Raw genomic sequence first — 20,756 nt, 5'->3', positions numbered from 1 at the left:
TCATTGATGCTTTGTGACTATTTTCAGTTTAGAATTCTCTTCATTTAACTAGCATGCTGTGAACCCTCTTTCAGATTATTAATGGAAATGTTAAATGCTTGTAAAACAAGTTCTAACAATGTCCCTGCTGCACCTGACTAAACAACTTGCTACAATTGCATAAATTACCTTATTTACTTTTTGCTTGCTATCCAACAGTAAGGTTCCCTTAAAAATCCAAATAACAAGTCTTCATTTACCTGTCCATTTGATTCAGTTATAAAAATAAAATTTTCCAAGATACTCTATGACATAATTTACACATCATTTACATTCTTTTCTTCACAAGTTAATTTTCTAATTCCACCAAAAAGAATCGTAATAGTCGGGCCCACTTTGATCTTCAACAGTTCTGTGCTTTAATTTGAATGTGAAAGTGCTCTTTTTCCTGAACATACATACCTTCATCTACAGTAGACTTTGTAGTGGAAATGGAAATTGTTCAACTTAACCATTTTGGAATTCAAAATTTTTACATAGTAAATGTTTCAACACATAGTATTACAGTGGCACAGCAAGCAAAATAATAGATTATCCTGCATTGCATGCTTATTAGAATCTCTAAATGCTGTACCAGGAAATAGGTGTAGGAGAAACAGCTGCTGACAAATTATATAGGGTTCTTTCACACGTATTTAGTACTAGTATGTTTCTCCAATTGAGCTGAATAGTCCAGGGTACAACTGCACATTATCTGAACATTGTAAGAAGCAGGGTAAGTAATGTCTCCTGTGGAAGAGAGGGCTAAGTACAAGAAAGCTGTTTCAGAAACAGACACAAATTTATCATGCAACTGCCAGAGCTTGCAATGGTGAAAAGCTGGATAAAATCAGGTAGTTACCCATCAGGCAGAACTGTGCCTTAGGCTCAGCCCTGGTCAGTATTCCAGATCCTGTTACAAAAAGAAACTCAAAGCATAAAGAAATCAGTCCAAAGATTGTTAAAAAGCATAGAGGAGTGGAGCCTCAGCTTGGCGGTAGCTGCATTTGCAAGCCAGGTCCTTTTTGTTTTAATGGAGGTGGTTTTCTCCTTAACTCAAGGCACCTTATCGGAGCCTTGATCAGGATTTGTAGCTGGGTGGGCAGAGGACAAAGTCAGATGCGGTGACCAGATGATTTGGGCAGGCTCTTTCTCTACCTGTCCTGTTGTCCATGGGTTGCATGACCCAGGCATGTCACATCAGCCAGCGATGCTGCCACCATGGGACATACCTACGGCTTGAGGGTGCACGCTGCCAGGGACCCTGCAGCCTGCTCCTGTTTCTCCCTGACCACTGTGCTGTCTGCACATCTGGGAAGGCAGAAATTCCTCATGCTACAGTGGGAGCTCAAACCATGAGGTGAAGTCTGCTCATTGTGTCAAAAGCGAGAATTTGGTCATTTGTAGAATGGCTTTCTCCGCACAGGGGGAGTTGCTGAGGTCAGCTGGTGCATGGGAAATCCTGAAGGGAGAGGGGAGCTCCATTTCTTCACCCTGGTAGCCCCACAGAGGGACATAAATGCTTGCGCCCCAGTGTGATTTTAAATTAGCAGGTGTTAAAAGCTTATTTTTAGACTCGGTCAAATTAAAGACCTTCTTGTTTAAATATATGTGCATAATATTATCTCTTAGTGAGCTGAGCATTGCATTTTCCACACAAAATATGTGGCTTATATCTTGGTCTGTAAAAGTTAATGGAAAGGCTTCCCTGCCTTGACTGCATTTGAGATTACCAGCCTATGATTTCTTAAAGATGTGAAACAAATTATTAGCAAACACTGTTGTGGAGAAAATAGATTGGTTAAGGGTTCACTTCAGGTCAAATTGAAGAGTGCCCTATAGCTGCATGAATTTAGGTGGTCAATAAGGCACCACTGGAGCATACAGGAGTTCACGTAACTCAGCCTCTGTAATTACAGAAAAAAGTGTTGTTTATGTGTATTTACGTGGCATTTCTTCAACCTCAGCACTGCTTGAAGGTACTCAGTGGCTTGGAAAGCTTATGTTTCTACCAAAATTAAAATCAAATAGTAAGTAAGGTTGGTAGAATCAGTCTTGATCTTCCCTTTCCCCAGCCCCTCTGACCCTGCTCTGCTGTGTGTATCTTACGGTGGGCAGCCACATGGTGAGAACTGGCGGAGGCATTACCTGCCATACTCAACAAATCCACCATAATGCAAAGCTCTTTTGACTGTGACCCATTGATTGGAAAATGGCAGTAAAGCAAAACCTTCAAAACGTTCTAAAGACTGGCTCAGGATGGGTATAAAAAAGAAAAAAACCCTTGGTAACCACAAATAACACACTGTGCATATTTAAGCCTTAGTTTAGCAGGCTTTGTACATTCATCTCAGGACCTACAGTGAACAACTTTATACACTGTAAAGTTTATGAATTTCCACTGCTGTAATGTCATACAAGCAAGAGCTTAGCATTTAGTTCTTTCACTATCCCACCCTGAGAGATCTTCACCTGGAAACATTCTAAGCTTCTCTGCTGAGGATGTATTTGAAAGCCAATCCCACATTTTACTCCTTTCAGTAGAAGTCTATCCAATAACTTTAGAAGAATTTAGTTTATTCTTCCACCTGTACTGTTCATAGATGTCCACAGCACTATATATTGCATATGCAACATATATACCGGAATTAGACTGATGTCTTTAAAAAGGGTGCTGTGCCTTGTTGCAGGTTGCAAAAGCACTTCTCCAAAGTGATAAGCATTTTTTATTAGTAGTAGTAGTAGTATTCAACTCCCTTCTCTGTATCTCCAGGATTTGTTCCCTGTGCCAAATCGAGTGTTAATGGACAGCTTACTGAATGTGTATTGATCAATTAGATGTTATTTGAAGGGACACTGCAGAGACCATCAGACTCAAAATGCAATAAACTCTCTAAAACCTGTACCTAAGGTGACATTAACGTCTATGTTGATGTTCCCTTTACAAGACCCACCACACAGTGAAGCAGAAATGACGTTTTTGTGACTGTAGTCCTGTGTAATGTTCCCTCACCTCCTTTTCTAAGCCTTAGTTTAATATCCCTCCTACCAGGGTGAGAGTCAAATTTTGCAGGGCAGATGCCGATGGCCTCACAGCTGTATTTCAGCAGAGCAATGTTGCCATCTAGCGAGCAATGAGAATGTGCATCATGTGCACTTCCCAGCAGATACCCTTAGGGCACTATATCTTACCGTCATTACCTATTTAAAGGTGACAATCAGAATAAATTAATATTTCAGTTCTGTACTCATTTCAGTTCATGTGACAAAACTTAGAACTTCTGCGCTTTTTATATTTACTAATTATTTTTTTCCTCTTTTCATACACACAAGGAGAGAACAGAGAATGGCAAGATTTAAAACTAATTTGACAGCATTGCTCGGTCAGGAAATGCTTCAACTTCATAAAAAATGAGCAGAAAAGTGGAGGAATAAATTAGAGCATTATGATGCTGAAGCATTCTAGCTGAAATGACACTGAAGTAAAGGGTGTTTTTTTATAATTGTAGTTTCTGATTTTTCAAAGCAAATATTTAGAAATAAATTCATCCAATAAAATCAACAAATAATTTGGCAGACATGTTGGGAAAAATGTAATAATTTTGAAAATTTGTAACATTTTCTAGTTGTATATTTTCCCCCTTTCAAATTGGTAAACTCTATTTGTGAATTTAGACCAAAACCAGCCTAATTACAGATTTTTGTAAAGGCTTTAATGAGTTATGCTGTCCAGCCAGTAGTTTAAATGATTCAAATATTCATAAATAACTGATTATGTTGTTATCTTTTACTAAAGTGCATATTTTAGCACGTACTGATTTAAGAAGACTTAGGCAGGTCAGGGTTTGTGTTACAACTCTTGACATAGATTTAGAAAATAAAGACTGTTTTCTAGAAAGTACTATATTTAGGCACCATTTCTTTCACTCAGTGATTTTCAAGTCATTGAGCATCTACTGCCTCACAGTGACTTTGTGGACTTTGGATCAGTTGCATGTTGGCTGTGGCAGTCCTGCTTGACTACACTTAACGCAAATCAGAGCAGTTCATTAAGCACGACACAATGTGGTTTTGTACTAACTCTAGTTCAAATTTATACAGTAAAGCAATTAATCTTAAAACTATTTTAAAATATAGTAGATAGCCTAAAAGTACATATCAGACTGTTTTTTCCTGCAAATTGTAAAGGTTTTTGGTTATTTCTGAAAGCAGTTTGACTTCTCTTTCAGTTGTGTCAATTCATATGTCAAATGCAGGCCCACCAGTAATATCACAATATTATTATGGAAGATGACCATTGGCAGCATTCCTAGCTGGGGTCTGATCACACTGCAAGACTGTGCACTATAGATGCTGCAGAAAATGCCATTTTTAATATTGCCTTTTATGTTTATTGTGGGGATAAGTGTTGCAAGTGGGGATACAATCAAGAGTTCTCTTGACAAAGAGGTGAAGTTTAATTACTTCTGACATATAATGCATGTTTTCAAGAAACTAAAATTGTCTACTGTCCATGTTTTCCTGCAGCACTCAAGACAATGAAGTCCCATCTTAACTGTGGTTATAACTATTTGAACAATATAAGTAGCTCTCAATTAAGCTATGAAATTAATAAAATCAGTGGAATTTTTTAACTGAGATTGAGGATGGGGAGCGTTTTGTGATCTGTTTTTCTGGCTTACTTTTCAGATTTTTTCACGAATTAAAAACATGCATTAAGTATTATTTTAAAACAACCTTATCTATGTCTTACATTTCTAATGCATGATAATCTAGTTCTTTAAAAGGGCTACATTTCTAATCCATTAAAGCAACTATATAAAATTCCTCATTTTCTCAAAAGATACAAATATTTATTGCATAACCAAACTTGAAAAAATACATTCATTCTATTACATTAATCCAAAAAGCAGTTAGAAAGCAACTATTTGTAGCAGTCAAAACATGTGAAATGCCATATCATGCATCACATATATTGCCATATACCATAACAGCCATCTCGAGAACAACACTGTGCTGTGAATATTGTCAGATTAGAAACCACACAAAAAGATCGATTTAAAACTAATGGTATAATGGGTACTGAGGGGTGCTGTTGCTGCCAGTTGCCAGCATAGCCACCTGGATGATTCCCTATCATATGCTTCAGAGCAGCAGTGTCAATAGCAGAAGACATGGTAACTGGCTTTCTGCAAGAAACACTGAAAAAAGAGGCCAGAGCAGGTGCCAGAGCACGGAGGGCCCAGGACATCTGAAGGGTGATGTCTTGCAGGGCTGTGTCTCGCACACAGCCCGCAAGGAGGCAAACAGTGCTGCAGATGAGAATCGAGAGGGCAAGGCAGTGATGCTTTAGGAATCACTGTAGTATACAGAAGTGGCATACTATCTGCAAAAACGGGTGTGGTTTGAATTAGTATTTGCTGCGTTGCTTACTTCCTCATCTAAGCAACCTCTTCATCTCAGTGTCAAATGCTCCCTATCTTTAATGTTGGTGTATGTTGTTTCTGGGCAGTCAGCACCAACAGCATGCATACTTCCCTTGTACTTTCTGAGAGATTAATCTGGGGTCCGTACTGCATTTCTTTGCCATCCTGGACAACTCTGTTTGATTGTTCTTTAATCATTAGGCACAGGCAAGCCAAAAGAAGGGGGTATTTTGTAAAAAAATTTTTGTAAAAAATTGCAATTTTTTTTCTTTCTCAGTACACAGGCAACATCCTAAGTTTTACTTCCTGAGGCCATAGTTCACTTTTTCACACTGCATGCCTTCTGTCTGACAGATTTCATCACTCACTTCATGCTTTTCACTACTTGCCACCTTATTCTTGAGAATAATGTAATTCTGCTTGTTATGCAGTTTGTGATGTTGGTCCCAGCTCTATAGGTAATGATGTCTTTGTTCAGTCCATTCATTTTTTATACTTTATTTCACAGAACAGCAACAATTCTTTTATACAAGTGTGAAAAGATATGAGAAAAAGTTGGAGTGAAACACATGGTAGAGGAACATGGATGTGTTTAGTGGAAAAATACAATGCAACAAGACACAGGACTCAGACAAATGCTGAAACTGATTATCAGAAGACAATTTCTATAGTGCAGTAGTCTTGCAGGGATGAAAGTCACGTGTAAACTGGAATAGTTAAAGCGAGATATTAAGGCATGGAACACTGCCTCGTGTTCCTTTTTGGCTGCATGGACATTTTTTCTCTTGATCAGTGAAATCTCTGGCATTGCTTATGATAACCAAATTGTTTCACTTTCTGACACTATAGGCTGACATCACTTTGATCCAAATGAGTTGCGACACTACAGGGAAACAGAATCATCATAGAATGTTTTGTTATTACTTTTTAAAGCATTTCTATACCTCAATTGCGTAAAACCTTTATTAAAAGCTAAATGCAAGCCTATGACAGTGAAAGAACTGTTAAAATATGTATCTAATCTCTTCCAGCCTTTTGCAGGCTACAACAGGGCAAACCCTTCCAACCCAAGTTTAAAACCCTAAACATTCCAATTGTTCCATGCGTATTTCTAGGTTTCATATTGAACAAATGCTCTTTGTGTAAGCTATGCTGGAAGAAGTTAGGAAACAGCTCATCTCAATAAATTTGTGATAATTATATGGTGCCTGTAGAGTCCATGTCCCATAAGCTCTAGCTGTTGCCTTGGTTAGTGCTTTTGCTGCCAGCTAAATGATTTCTAATTAGTACAAAATATACGTTTTTTACTAAATTGGCTGAGACCCAGGAAAAGTATTATTAAGTGGAGACCTTTAAGCGTTTATAAGGATCCTCTAGGATTTAACAGAATTCTGGGTCCGTCCTCTAGGTTTCTTCAGATTAGGACTTCATTCAATTGTATTGTCATTTCTTGTAATTTATTAGCATTTTTTTGAAAGGCAAATGAAACACTGATTTATTTCAAAGGGAGAGAGAGGAAATACAGAATTCATACACATAATGTTGACTCAATGTGCAATCTGTGCCTGACAGTATAAGCATTCAATAACTTGAACACAAGGGAGGGTTATTCCTGAACTAAATTCAAGTGCTTCTAGTCTCATATGAGTGTTTTCATGTTTCATATCATCTTCCTAGGCTGCATATTGTGTAATGTTACAAATTTATTAAACAAATGGGGGTTATAAAACTTGCTAGTCTATCTATTAACAGTTTTTTAAAGGGAAATCTTTTGTGTATTATGACATCAAGAATGCCAGGGACAGATGAAAAATTGGATGTTTTTTTGCAACTTTTTTAGGAAAAAGTGTTCCTGTTTTTCTGTGAAAAAAGTTCAGACTTTTCAGCCAGTTCATTTTAAAAAAATGGGACCTACTATTCATGTTTGACAGCAACCACAACTTCTGCTTAATGCCCTGCGTCACTCCCTCTACTGCTGTCTAATCTGTGTAATGAAACCAGTTTCAAAACTTTTCATTTTGTAGTCATAATACCCTTGAATTAGAGAACAGATCTGATACTAGCTTGGCATTATTTTGGGTCCTAGAACAGGGATTTTATTTAGAATGTCTAGCTGGAGTTTTGATAGTTGCATGAGCTGATATGCATGCTTACAGCAGCCAGCCAAAGCTGTGGTGTTACTGCAACATTAAATCAAAGTGGATCCCTGCGAGAGCTCAACTTAGGATATAAACTGAGATGAGCTCTTAGCTACTCAACTGGATCCTAAGGGTAAGTGGCAAATTAAAAATTCATTATTCATTTTAATTGAGGATGATTATCAGTGTTTTAGAAGACACGCTTCAAAGTTCTTCAGTTCCCAGTGCAAAAGAAGGGAATGCTGAGAAAAACTAAGTCTCTCCTGAGAAAAGAGAGACAAATGAAAGAACTAAAGAGCCTGTAGGAAACAGAAATGCCAAGTACTGTGGATAATTTCTACTTAGCCGGCCAAATTCGGAGCTGGTGAATGTTGCGTACAGTCCACAAAGTTATTACACCCATGCTCACCAGCATTGTACTTGACCCCAAGGTGGAGTTTTTCCTCAGTGTTGTACTTTGAGAACTCCAAATATCACATGGAAATGTCTGAAAAAAGCAAGACTGACTCATCAGCTGATGATAGACTCCTGCAGGTTTGTGCTATGCTGATTTATACTATCTAGGTTGCAATGTTCATTTTTCTGTATGCACTTAGGATTTACACAGCTCCTAACCCACTGGTGCAATATATGTTTGAGATATCATAACCTTTGGAGAGTGCCTTTTATGAGGTGTCTACTGAAATCTAAAATAAGAAATTACAGTAGGGGGTAAAAAAAAGAAAGAAAAAAGAAGAGCTCAGCAGAGTAGCCTAAACTGGAAACAGAATAGGACATTTGCCGCTCTGGAAGTTGTGAACTGTTGTCCCAAGTTTATGCAAGAGATGTATAGCTTGTACACTGTTGCTCTTCCCATACAACGTATGCTTTTGGCCTGTTTTGCTGATGGAATAGGGCTTTTACAGTCTTGCTCTCTGTCCAGTCCTTCTGTCAGGGCCATCCAATACTTCTTTAGCTACTGGCCAGCTTCGATGAAGGAAATCAGCAGTCTCAGATGCTTGGGTCCCCGCAAGCTTTGGAAAAGAGGCCACTCAGCAGGCGAAGGAGACAGACAACCTTAGGGAAGGGCAGAAGGCATAACCCAAGCCCATGTTCATCCCAAAAGGTGATGGTTGCTGGCTAGTCAGCCCAAGTAGATGGGCCCCTCATACATTCATGGTGCGTCTTTTGGGGGTCAGAAAGGAAATTACAAGTGATGTTTGACACGGCTGTAGGAACCCAGGACGGGTTTGTTGCACTAACTGTGGTGTAGATTACTTCACTGTTCACTGGGCCATCCTCACAGAATCCAGTCCTTTTGCTCTCTGTGTCATTTCAGGTAGGCCTGGCCAAATTTAAAAGCCATTTCTTTTGCTAAAACAGCATTGATGTCTCATGGTCCTCCTCATCCTTGTTGTCTATATGCTATATTCCACATCTCACCCTTCAGATGCTGCTTTTTCCTGATAGCTTCATTTAATCCTTTTAGCACCAGTGAGATCCCTCATTATGCTTCAGGACAGTTCCCATCAATATTTGCACGTGGTTTCTTTCAGGTATTGGCCTCGACAGTCTAATTTGTAACCACCAAGCTACAAGCCCAGCAGCACGTCCCGTAGATGTTTATTTACTCTGCGGCCATGCTCCCTTACATGTTGCACAGCCTATACATGTACACCTTTCCATTACATTTTTGTTGCTCCATATAGTGATAGCCACTGAGGCCATCTTGTCTGACAAGTTGCATGTCACAGACCATAAAATTGCATGCACACACAGACAGAGTATTTTTTTTTCAAGAAACCCACAATTTTTTCTCTGAATGAGAACAAATCTTTTTGACAGGTAATCTTTCAGGTTCCTGATGTACAGGTTTCAGTTTCTGCTGGGCATCTCCTACTATGCATTTTACATTTTTTACACTGCTGCATTGCGAAATCCCCAGTAATTCATCTTCCCACCTGGCAGGCACCTTTCACAGCCCCACCAGCAGTACCAAAGATGCTGTGACAGGGAGAGCAGGGCTCCCTCCTGCTGCAGGGCACATAGGCCAGCTCGGCCACTTGGGTTCCTGCTCTCCAGCTGTGCCAACCAACAATAGCTAGGTTTCCTTATCACCCCTAAGAATGGACAAGACTTTACAGCTAGAATAGTGAGCCATTGTAGAAAGCTAGTCAGATACCTGCAGGACAGAAATCAAATAGAAGAGGTTATACCGGGATATATCTTCATAGAGTGTTTCTGTTTTTTAAAGACCGCGTATTGGTTACAACTATTGACTGTTTTCTTAAGTATGTTGTTTCTGGTTTATCTCGCTGGAAGAAAATCCTGTTTTCTGGACTTTCTGGGTTTGCTTTTGGTTGGTTGGTTGTTGTGTTTTTTTGTAATGAAACGTAGCATTTGTACAAAAGGGTTCTGCTTTCCATGAAAAATTTCAAGGTACCAATACTTACAAATCTTAAAATTTAGAACCACGTTATCTAATATAAATACTTCCATGTCACAGTGCATGCTGCAGTTCAGACTCTGGGAACATGTTATTCTCTGTGGACCATGTTTCCCAGACAGAACCAATCTGTCAGGATATGCTGTGGCTTTCAGATTCCCTGTGGTGTCACATAGTATCAAGTGATCATCATGCAGTAAGACATATAGCCCTAATATGATAAATCCAGTATCTAAACAAAAGGGGAGGAGTGACCCACCTAGTCTACATTTCTGTTTGGATACTGTCGCAGATAAGCTTTACAAATCCTGCAGTTCACAGCCTTAGTTATTATAATTCTGGTGGTGTACTATCATGAAGACTCAGTAATTCTTTCAATTGGAATTAGTAATTTTCACTCAACAGTTGCAGCAGTTGCTGCTTGTAAAATAAAATGTTGCAGACTATGATTTTCACACCTGACTGGCTACATCATCTCTTTTGTTTTCCTTTCCATAAAGCAAACCTTGCAAACCTACTGTAACTTATGTAAAATGGAGGCTGACGACATTTCAAATAGAAATGGAGTTCACATTGAGATCACAAAAATGGAGTTGTTTTTTATAGTCCTGTTACTCCATCCAAATTGGATTCCTAATTGTGTCCATGCAGCTTCCAGTGTAAGGGATCCTTGAAATCTCTGGCTCAACATTTTTTAAAACAAAATGAACAAAAGTCAAGACTCGTGTGGACTCCTCTAGCCTGGAGAACAGGAAGGAAATAGCTGCTGAGCACCATCCCAGCAGGGTACCTCCATAGGGCTGAGGCCACAGACATCGAGGCAAGAGCCCTTCTCCCACTGCACTGAAGCTGCTTGTTTCCCTCCCTCATTGTCCCTTCCTTTCTAGTTCTGCTAAAACAACTCCACTACCAGCAGTGCCTCAGAGCTGCCAGGTTTCACAGAAATGTATCATATTTTGGGTACAGCACAGTACCATGAGCCATGTGGCAGAACAGGTTTAGGTTAGATGTCAGTACATTATTCCCAGTGGTTTAGGAATTGCATTCTGCATGGAATTTGCTGAGTTGTGTACTGATCCCAGCTTCATTAGCGAAAAGATGCAAAAATCTGAAAATGGCAGAAAAAAGGACTATGGTCTTTGAAACCCTTTGAGAGTGATGTTCTTTGCTCTGCCTGCATTGGGTCTTCTGTTGCTGGACCATCTGAGAAGCCAAGACAAGCTTGAATTTCTTTTACTTTTTGCATCATGTCAGCTCTGCACATCCAGTGTATGCTATGTTTGCATAAAGCTCTTTCCAGGGACTCCAGCACTGAGTGTACGCAAGCAGCCTCCTCTGCTCCTTATGCTGAATGAGCAGTCCCCTCCTCCCCTGAGACCCATGTACCCTTTCAATCACACACTCAGCCTTGCCTAGCCTGCGGCGCAGGAGTTTCAAGTCTGTCTTGCACCTGATTCTTCTTTGGATGTCAGCATTCGGAACTGGTGCTTGCTGTGATTGCCCTAGGCCTTCGCATGTCTAAATGGGGTTTAATGTCAGCTCAACATAAGCACAAGTACATAAGGAAAAGATGTATGGGGTAAAACACAGGGTGCCATCCCTACAAAACACTGAAGAGCTTCTCAGCTCTTCAGTCCTAAGGTAAGTACATGGTAGGAGGAGTGGAGTTGAGGATCACTGCAGTAATATAGAACTGCTAACCAAGTATATTTTGAAGTCAGTGAAATGAAAAGTTCTTCTATTCAGATTGTTGGCACTAGGTCACCTTATGTGATTCAAATATCTGTCTATGCAGTAATATTAAATAATTTGAGGTATTTATTGTATGTATTTCTTTATGTAAAGGGTGTGAATAGTTCTAGCTTTTTTCACATACGAGGCTAGGAGAGCCAGGCTAGGAAGCACAAGAGAGAAAAAGACCAGCCAATGCATGCAGAGAACAAAATCCTTCACTATTCAGACTGTAGACATGCAAAACAAGTTGAAATCATACTTCTTTTACTGGTGTATTAGATACAAGGCCTAAATGTTCCTCTGACCACACCTCAGTTCTGTCTGGTTAAACCCATCCAGAAACATAAGTGACAAAACCTATAGCTTAAGCTTAATTTCTGCAGTCAGGTTTACCATGGCTAAGGATGTTTCCAGATAGATGATATTGTCAAAACGGTAATTTAAATAGAACAATATGGGAGTAAATATCTGAAATTTGTTCTAAAAAAACTGGAGGTTACTTCTTTTTTTCTTGGTTTCTTGATTAAAGAAATGCAAATAAACCTTTGTTGATCCTTTTAAAAACAGTTTTAATTCATCATCCCTTTATGCCAATATGCCCATCTATCTGTAAGGTTTTTACTATAAAATGCAACAGCTTACCATTATGGGTTAAGACTTGTATCCAGCCTTCCATAAAAGAACAATGGGTACATCCCTGTACTCACTAATACACACTTTTAGTTATCTTTATGCCTGAGTCAGTTCTTCCATCAGGAAACCTAAAGATAGTGTTGACCTTTAAAGAGATACCTGTAAAGATTGAATTGAGCAGGTTTTATTGTTCCTACAAAAACCTGCAACTCTTTTGTGTTTTCTTCAGTTCCTTTTCACTGAATCTCAGCTTATTAACTGTGACAGTAGCACAACCATCTCTCCTCTAAATAACACTCCTATAGCAGTGATTGCAGGGAGCATATACATGTTTACATTCATTTTTCAGCTTTCCTTCTTGGTGGTGTTTTTAAATTCAGTCAACATCAGGCCAAAGAAACAGTTTTATTTTGGGACTCCAAGCATCAGATCCACCCACTATATGAAAACTGTTGAGGATGTGAATGAGTAAATGATTACATTCCTAGTTCTTTCTACTTCCCACATTCAGGTTTGGCTAATGCATTGTCAGTGTCCTTTCCTTTTTTGACAAACATGTTTTCTGCAAATGCCAATTCTGCTGCAAGGGCTTCAGTTCAGTTCTGCGACTTCGACTTTGTTCCATTGCTTAAAAGGTATTCAGTTTAAGCAATGTCTTCAGACTGAAGCACTGAGCTTCATTAGACATACAGGTCTCAAACCTGCAAAATAAGAAATCATCATATTTCTATAGCATGTTTTATCAAGACATTTCAATTTCCAGTGCTAATGAATTCATGCTGGTATTTTTTATGAAATCTTTTTAATCTACTTGAGTTGTATAAAGGGCAAATATCTACTTTAAAATACTTCCCTGAGAAGTTTACTCTTGCTTTCAGCGGGATCTCAGGCCAGCACTGAATGCTTCCTTTTCCCCTTGCATCCAGCATTCTACACAGTGGTTACACGGTGATTTTTAAGACTATGATCTCAGAATAACTTAAAGGTAAATGTGAGGTCTATTTCTTCCATCTCTCCTTCTAAAAGCCAGGATACTAGTTCTAGTTATCACCCCTTGTTACCACCAGCCTACATGTTTGTATTCATCAAGCTAAATCAGAAATTGATCCAGCTGAAAACTAACTTCAGAAAAAGAGATGAGACCTGTTTCTGAGTCAGCCCAAGGTAATTCAAATGCCCATGTCAGGGTTGAGCAGTCAGAGCATGGCACAGGCTTGGGGCAGACGGAAGTGATGAAGTAACCAGAGTCTCCGAATGACATTTAGGTAAACACAGGTGGAGGGGAGGATGGAAATCACCTCCAGAATGAAAGAGTCTGAGTATCTTCACAAGATTCATTATTTTAATGTGCAGATCCACTATTTATCGAGCATCTTTTGGCTTTGGGTTGAATACTGAAACATTTTGCAACAGTCCTCTTCAGAAATCAAAAAAATAAGAAAGGTAGTATTGGAAAGAAAAGATTTTACCTTTTTTTTTTAAAATCTGCATCTTCCAACAACTTTAATGTTTTCAACATTGTGCTATTGCAAATCACTGCTCACTGTTTCATGCAAGCTGTTTTTTATTCTCTTCTTCACAGATCGAATTGCACAGAATATCATTAAATCTCATTTGGAGACATGTCAATATACAATGGAGGAACTACACCAGCTAGCGTGGCAAACCCATACTTATGAAGAAATCAAGGTTTACCAGAGCAAGGTACAATCCTGTAATATGCTTTTTCTTCTGCTCTCTATGATTTGAATTGTTAACAGTACAATGTATTTGGCAAGGGTATGCTGATGAGTTTCATATAGGTCAAAACAGGCTTTTAAATATATTTGAGAAACTGATTGCTGAAAGCAAGGGAGTGACACTTCACAAAAAGAAGCAGCAGCTTTCCAGCATGTTGGGATGTTTGCTAGTGTTAAAGCTTGGGCGTGGTTATGGAACCCAGCTTCCCATGCTTTGCTTGTTATTGCAGGTCTAAACTTCATGCAAAAATTCAGTTGACTTTAATGTGATCAGGATTGGATCCTCTGTTGTAAGGATTTTAAGAAAATAAGACAACCTAACTGTGTTTCCTTATAATTTTAAAAATGCATCCCCTTTTTATGTGAATAACAAAAATCTGTCACTTACAGAGGATAGTAATGTCAAACTGAAAGTACTCCTTAAATTGAAGTTGTTCAAAACTAGGTGACAAAATTATCTCATTACATTACATTTTTGTTCGACCACTGTGATCCTCAGGTGAATTTCAGGCTATTTCTCACTGGCACCTCTTCAGGTGCAGTCCAGTCAACCAAAATCTTTGTGCCTTTTGCACTAGCATCACTAGCAATGATTTGTCAGTCAGATTTCAATTGGCACATTAGCTGATCCAGGAAGAGACTCCAGCTTGTTCTTTGAAAGCTGAACGGCTATGCAATACTAGCAATAGTAAAAACACACCACAGCTTGCAGAGCTGTGGCGTGCAAACAAAAAGCATCTGTTTACATTTGCACATTTGCGAGTCCAAGGAAAATTATTGTCAAGGAGACAAAAATTTGATGCAATCGGTGTTTGGATTGCAATGGTACTTTAATTCTATTCTATTTTGCATTTCAAACTAGCAAAAATATTCTGTTGGATAACTTCATAGCACTGTGCCACTTCTTCCTTAAGAGTACTATGGGATGTTTGCATTGTTTGTACCACTGTTTGTCTGTCTTGCACAAAAACCTACATTACATTAACATTCTAATATTGGACAATGCATTCTCCCTCTTTGGAGAGGCAATGCCAGAGTTCAGATCACTGCAGCAATCAGCTTGGGAAAACAACCTTCCAATGAAAAGCTTCAGGTACCTTGAGAAGCAGAGATGCCACTAGCTCTGCCTGGGGCTGGGGGTGGCGTCTGAGGCATGCACCTTGCTGCAAGGCCACCTGAAGAACATAATGGACTGATGAACCCATTTGCTCACTGCTTTGCTTTTCTCTGTGTGTGTTTTCCCTGAAGACCAGAGAAGCTCTGTGGCAGCAGTGTGCCATTCAGATCACCCACGCTATCCAGTACGTGGTGGAGTTTGCGAAGCGCATAACAGGATTCATGGAGCTCTGCCAGAATGACCAAATTCTCCTTCTTAAGTCAGGTGGGTGAACACCAGAGGCTTGAGACTGGTTTAGCAACCAGCACATTAGAAATGTGCTCTGCTGTCTTGTTCTGCAGATCATTTCAATTTTGAAGGAACCCTAATTTCAGTCTGTTTCATGAACTACATGAACCCCTCTATATTTTTCCACATTAATCATGTTACTGCCTTCTGATTCCCATCCCTCTACAGTCAGTTGTGGTTTTTAAGTACACACAAGCACACAGTCATTGCAGAAACTGCAGTCTCCAACCTGACATGTGGTGGAAGTACCCCACAAATTGAGCTCGTTGAAGCAGTCATCTGCCACCCTGTAAAATCCCCACTTGTCATTAGTGAAACGAACACAGGCTCACCGGGACCTGCCTCTGTGGTCATCTCTAATCTTTTTAATGAGACTACAGAAATACCCTCCAGCTAGTGCACAGGGGGGAAAATCCCTGCTGGTGCCAGTTGGTTTCAGAATAAATGAGAGCAGATTACAGCAGTGTGCTCCAGCCACGTTCTCTGTGCGTGCCTGGGTGTGCATATGTGCCTGTAAGGGCAAGAGGAAAAAACGATTCCTTCCCTGTCATGGAACTCAGCAATTTCTGTCCTCCAGAAGAATCATGACAAGATTTATCATGACTATGTAGTACACTGCCAAACTCAGAACAAAATGGTATGTCCACGTGAACCGCGACTGGCAATTAAATCCATTTACCCTGTCATATCAGTTTCTTGCTCCCTCCATGTGTAAAAGGCAGGGTGCTGTGTGAGGCAGCTCGTTAAAGCACAAGAAGCGCTTCTTATTTCAAAAAAGAGCTCTTCGTTATGGCTGAAAGCCAGTGTGATTCAACACTGTACACAGAGGGCTGTGGCTCAGTGTCAGGCAGGATTGAGATGGTGGGCACAGGAGCAAAGGGAAAGGGATACAGAAACCCTTGGAACACACAGGCAACCTCCTGGAAAAATGGAGCCGTAGCATAACTTTTTAAAGCTCACACTAATTTTGAAAATGCTGCAGGTGCCAGCGCACCCAAGTAACTTCCTTCAATTGGCTGGCAGAGTTAACGATACAGCTGCACCTTCAGTGAAAGATATGGTTATATTTGACTGTGCTGTCAGACAACTCTGTTTAGCTTCAGCATGTATAAAGATGTCAGGTTTTATTTTCTGTTTTGCTGTTAATGCTGAGCAGGAATTAGAAAGTCAGGACTTTTCAGCCAAAAGCGTGTCTGCAAAAGGATCCTCGGATTCAGAGTTCCTCTTACAGGAGATTTGGATTCAGTTATATTTTTCTTAAAAATTTTCCCGGACTGTGTATTTTTGCAGTTAGGAAATAATAGAGAAAGAGAAGGAGAAAAAAAGAAGGGCCCCTCTGGCTATTCCCCAACCAGAAACAAAAACAAGGGAAACAAAAATAAAACCTAATTTAAGGGTGTTCTTGACAGTACTTTAACTTTTATTTTCTCTCTCTAAAAACATTTTGTGATGTTCTCCCCCCTCCAGCCAAATTAAGCTGGGATTTATATACATATTGAGTGGAGCTGCTTTTATATATAAAAAAAATCTTTACTTGTTGAAAGGGAGTTTCAATAAACACCTAATTTTCAGGATAAAATATTTCAAATCAAAAATCTTTGGCCTGGTCTAAATTTAGATTAAGTCCAGGCTTCCAATTTGCTGGGGCAAAATCAACGTAAAGAAAGGGTGATTAGGCTGGATCAGAAATTATCCCTTTCTGTACTCAAAGTGGACAGAAATATCTTTTCTCTCATTCAGAGACAAATCACCTAGATGCCTTCAAAGAGTGTCTGTTCCTGATGATGTTTCTAATAACTGATGTCATCCTAAACATTTTCTTGAGATTTCCTGGGTTTGTAATAATGTGGTACATTTGCTCTTTTGTGTGTTTGATAGGCTGCTTGGAAGTCGTTTTGGTGAGGATGTGCCGTGCCTTCAACCCACTCAACAATACTGTTCTGTTTGAAGGAAAGTATGGAGGGATGCAAATGTTTAAAGCCTTGGGTATGTTGATTATCTTCTTTTCAACCAATGACATTAAGCCACATAGTGACAGATTTGTCTTTCTGAAAGTAGTGACCCACAATGAAAATACCCAGTAAATGTTGAATCCCTAAATCTCTAGGCTGGAACTGAAAAAGAAAAAAGATAACTCCACTAGCTGCTAGCAGTAATAAGTGTTTTTCTCTGATAAAAAAGGGCAGGATGAGGTTTTTTTTCAGATAGAATTCTTACTCTGCCATATGAAGTTTTGGTAAAATACGAGTTTATGGCAGGAGCCAAGCAGTTTATCTTCACAGTTCAGTTATGCTTGATGTATCAAATCACTCCCACTAATTGTGTCCTGCAGAAGACAGTTTTAGCCCCTGCAATGAGGGGACTAAAATGGTGAACTACTAGAAAATATAGACAAGGACTTACCTAAAATACTCCTTTGTCTAAAAGTTTTAAGCTTATTTAGATTCATGTATTGAAACAATTACTTAATTTCTCAACATGGTATCAAGTGCTTCCTGAAATGTTAATAGCTAAATGGATATCTTTTCCCCATCCATGAGACTGATACTTCATCAGAAATTTATTCAGGACCTAACTCAGAGAAGGTGTTTGCTTCAACTGTTCATATTTATCATATAGGTATATATTTTTCTAATTTGCATGTGGTAAATGTAACACTACCTTACAAATTTAAAGCATTTATCAATGTGCATTAGTTGATTTATTTTGGTGTTTACACAAATGTTTTCACAAATTTTCATATGTATTTGTGCTGTTATTTAATAAAACTATACTTGTGAAAGTTATTTAGGACTGGTCATTCATATATCTTAGATTTAATATCTGTTCAGAAATAGCAGGGATTTCCACATTGGGAAAAGCAAACCCTCTTCTAAGATGTCTCTATGATTTTTGTACAGGTCATGCCCCTAATTCTTGACACTTTCTGTGCTTCTGTGGGTGTTTTAGTGATACGTTTTTGGGGTAGGTGGAATTTTAATGGCTGATGAAAGGCACTTGTTTGAGAAGTGTGGATATTTACTCACAACTTTTTTTTGACACTGAAGCAGCGCTTTTCATGGCAGGTTAAAGAGCTGATAAATTTCTAGCTTTGGTTTTGTCCTCTGTGGTCTGCAGGTTCTGATGATCTGGTGAATGAAGCGTTTGACTTCGCAAAGAATTTATGTTCCTTACAGCTGACTGAAGAGGAGATTGCCTTGTTTTCATCTGCTGTTCTAATATCACCAGGTAATTTTTTCATTCCGAACACCACAATGATCTTTTCCCCCCCTCCTTGGCCACCTCTGTTTCTACCTACTTGAACAGCTGTTTAAGCTGTATTAAGCAGTATTAAGCAATGTATTAAGCAATGGAAGAATACCTGAATTACCCAAATATACCTCACTCTCTTTTTGATATGCTGTCAGACATTACACATGCTGGAAATAGATCCAAAGTATGAGGGTAACAGAGGTGGAGCAGGATTGTGCAGACAAGCAGTGCAGGCTGGCGCTCCTTCAGACCACATACAGAGAAGCGTGGTACTCAAGGAGGTGCATGTACCTCCGAGCATTTTCAGGAGTTCAAACCTCACAGCCCTGAACAGGTTATATAGTCCCCAACTGTGGTGGGCTGTTTCTGTGGGTATAAGAACATGAACAGTAAAAATCTCTGTGACATCCTGTCCAAATTTAGCTCCAGGTGAGAGGGTGATTCCAGGAGCAACATACTTTTTCATGTATTCGTATATCATAACTCTGCACAGGCAAACATGCATTCAGTGAGTGCTGGCTGTCTGACCACGGAAAAGAGGGGTTTGTGATTGAATTGACTCAGAGGGTGATGTAGTAGGTAAGCTCACAGCTTAGTGTAGGATTTTTAAACATGCTTCAGGGCAGTTCCCATTAAGGGTAACCTCTTGAAAGGCCTTTACAAAAAATCCCACCATTAATTATTTTTCTAGCCTGTTCTGCTGAATACTTCCTCTAGGTCACTTTGCCCTTTTGCACATCTGTGGTGCAGGTTATGTTAGGCAGAATTAGACTAGCACATATGGTGTCAACCTGTTCATTTTCATCATTAATGACACCTACTGAAAGGACTCCACTTCTTTTGTTTTCTCTTTGAGCAGTTCTTGCGGTCTTCTGCTCTGAGGTGCACTGGCTGACCTGGTGGCTTTTCATGGTGATAGGCAAGGATGTTCCAGAAAAGACCCTCAAAACAGCCACGATTTCCACCTCAGAGGTGTCCCACGTGTGTGCAGGGGTGGGAGATGCCTGTGCACTGTCCCCCAGATGCCCTGACTTCCACTGGGACAGGGGATTTGCAAGGTACTGATGGGTCCCTGTCCATCAGCCCTCCCTCAGTCTGAAAAGACCAAAGCTGTGAGCGTGACAGAGATGTGCAGGCAGGGCTTGGTCCTCCTTTGAGTTAGTGATCTGTTCAGCAAACTGACTCAGTGGGAAGTTGAAGGCAACCTTGGAATTTGTTTGAGGTCTGGGCTGTGAAGTTCTTCAGTAAGATGTTAACAGAGACTGCAGAAGATGTTTTCGGTGTTACCAGCTGACTTCACATTACGAAGCCAAGGGAAGCAAGAAGAGAGTGCTGGGGTCCTTGTAAGCAGGATCTGTATTTGTCTTTTGTAACAGCTGGAGGGTTTTTCACTCTTCAGTTTATTTTCTTACAGTTAGGAACAGAAAATTAGTAGTTAGCTGAACAGACGGAAACAAGGACATTTTGAAGCTGGCTTCGAAGCACTGTGGATCAGATGGGGGCATCTTGTCTGTAGGGAGAAAGATAATTCAGTTATGTAATTTCTAGCCAGACTGAAAACATGTTTCTGTCTTCTAGGTAATATCGGAAAGTAGAAGAAGTAATAGCCCTATTCAACAAAATTTGGTTGCAGAAAGTTTCTAGTATCTCAGGATGTCCTGTGCCTTAAGGCCTGGGCAAAACCTATGTCAGTAATGGAAAGTTTTCCAAATGGAAAGTTTCCCACTGATTTTAATGGATTTTGGATCAAGTAATTTATGAAATGTGCTTAGCTGCAGGTAGACATTAGGTGGACATCAAAATTCTCATTCAGCTCTGCAATTCTACATATGTCCCTTTAATTTTTAAAGCACCAAAATCTCTTGTGTTCCGCCAGAAGTTCATGTCATGGACACTCTATCCACATTCATTCCTACTTCCTGCAGCTGTACTAACCACCTGAAAAAGCTAGCAATTCAGCTCTGGCTTTGAGCCAGCTGTATTGCA

The 20,756-nt window shown here is 39.6% G+C and overlaps 1 protein-coding gene across 1 annotated transcript in view; it reads left to right on the top strand.

Moving 5' to 3' along the window:
- RORB (RAR related orphan receptor B) overlaps positions 1 to 20,756 on the top strand; it is a 144,519-nt gene that overhangs the window by 112,496 nt on the left and 11,267 nt on the right. The window contains exons 5-8 of the mRNA XM_055699692.1: positions 13,957 to 14,078; positions 15,362 to 15,494; positions 17,397 to 17,504; positions 18,636 to 18,746. Coding sequence (XP_055555667.1) covers positions 13,957 to 14,078; positions 15,362 to 15,494; positions 17,397 to 17,504; positions 18,636 to 18,746 — 474 coding nt within the window. The remainder of the gene's footprint in view (positions 1 to 13,956; positions 14,079 to 15,361; positions 15,495 to 17,396; positions 17,505 to 18,635; positions 18,747 to 20,756) is intronic.

Source organism: Falco cherrug, chromosome Z (assembly GCF_023634085.1).
Source record: "Falco cherrug isolate bFalChe1 chromosome Z, bFalChe1.pri, whole genome shotgun sequence".
Classification (NCBI taxonomy): Eukaryota; Metazoa; Chordata; class Aves; order Falconiformes; family Falconidae; genus Falco; species Falco cherrug.
The sequence above is the reverse complement of the archived record's forward strand: the minus strand, read 5'-3'. Positions and strand labels throughout refer to the sequence as shown.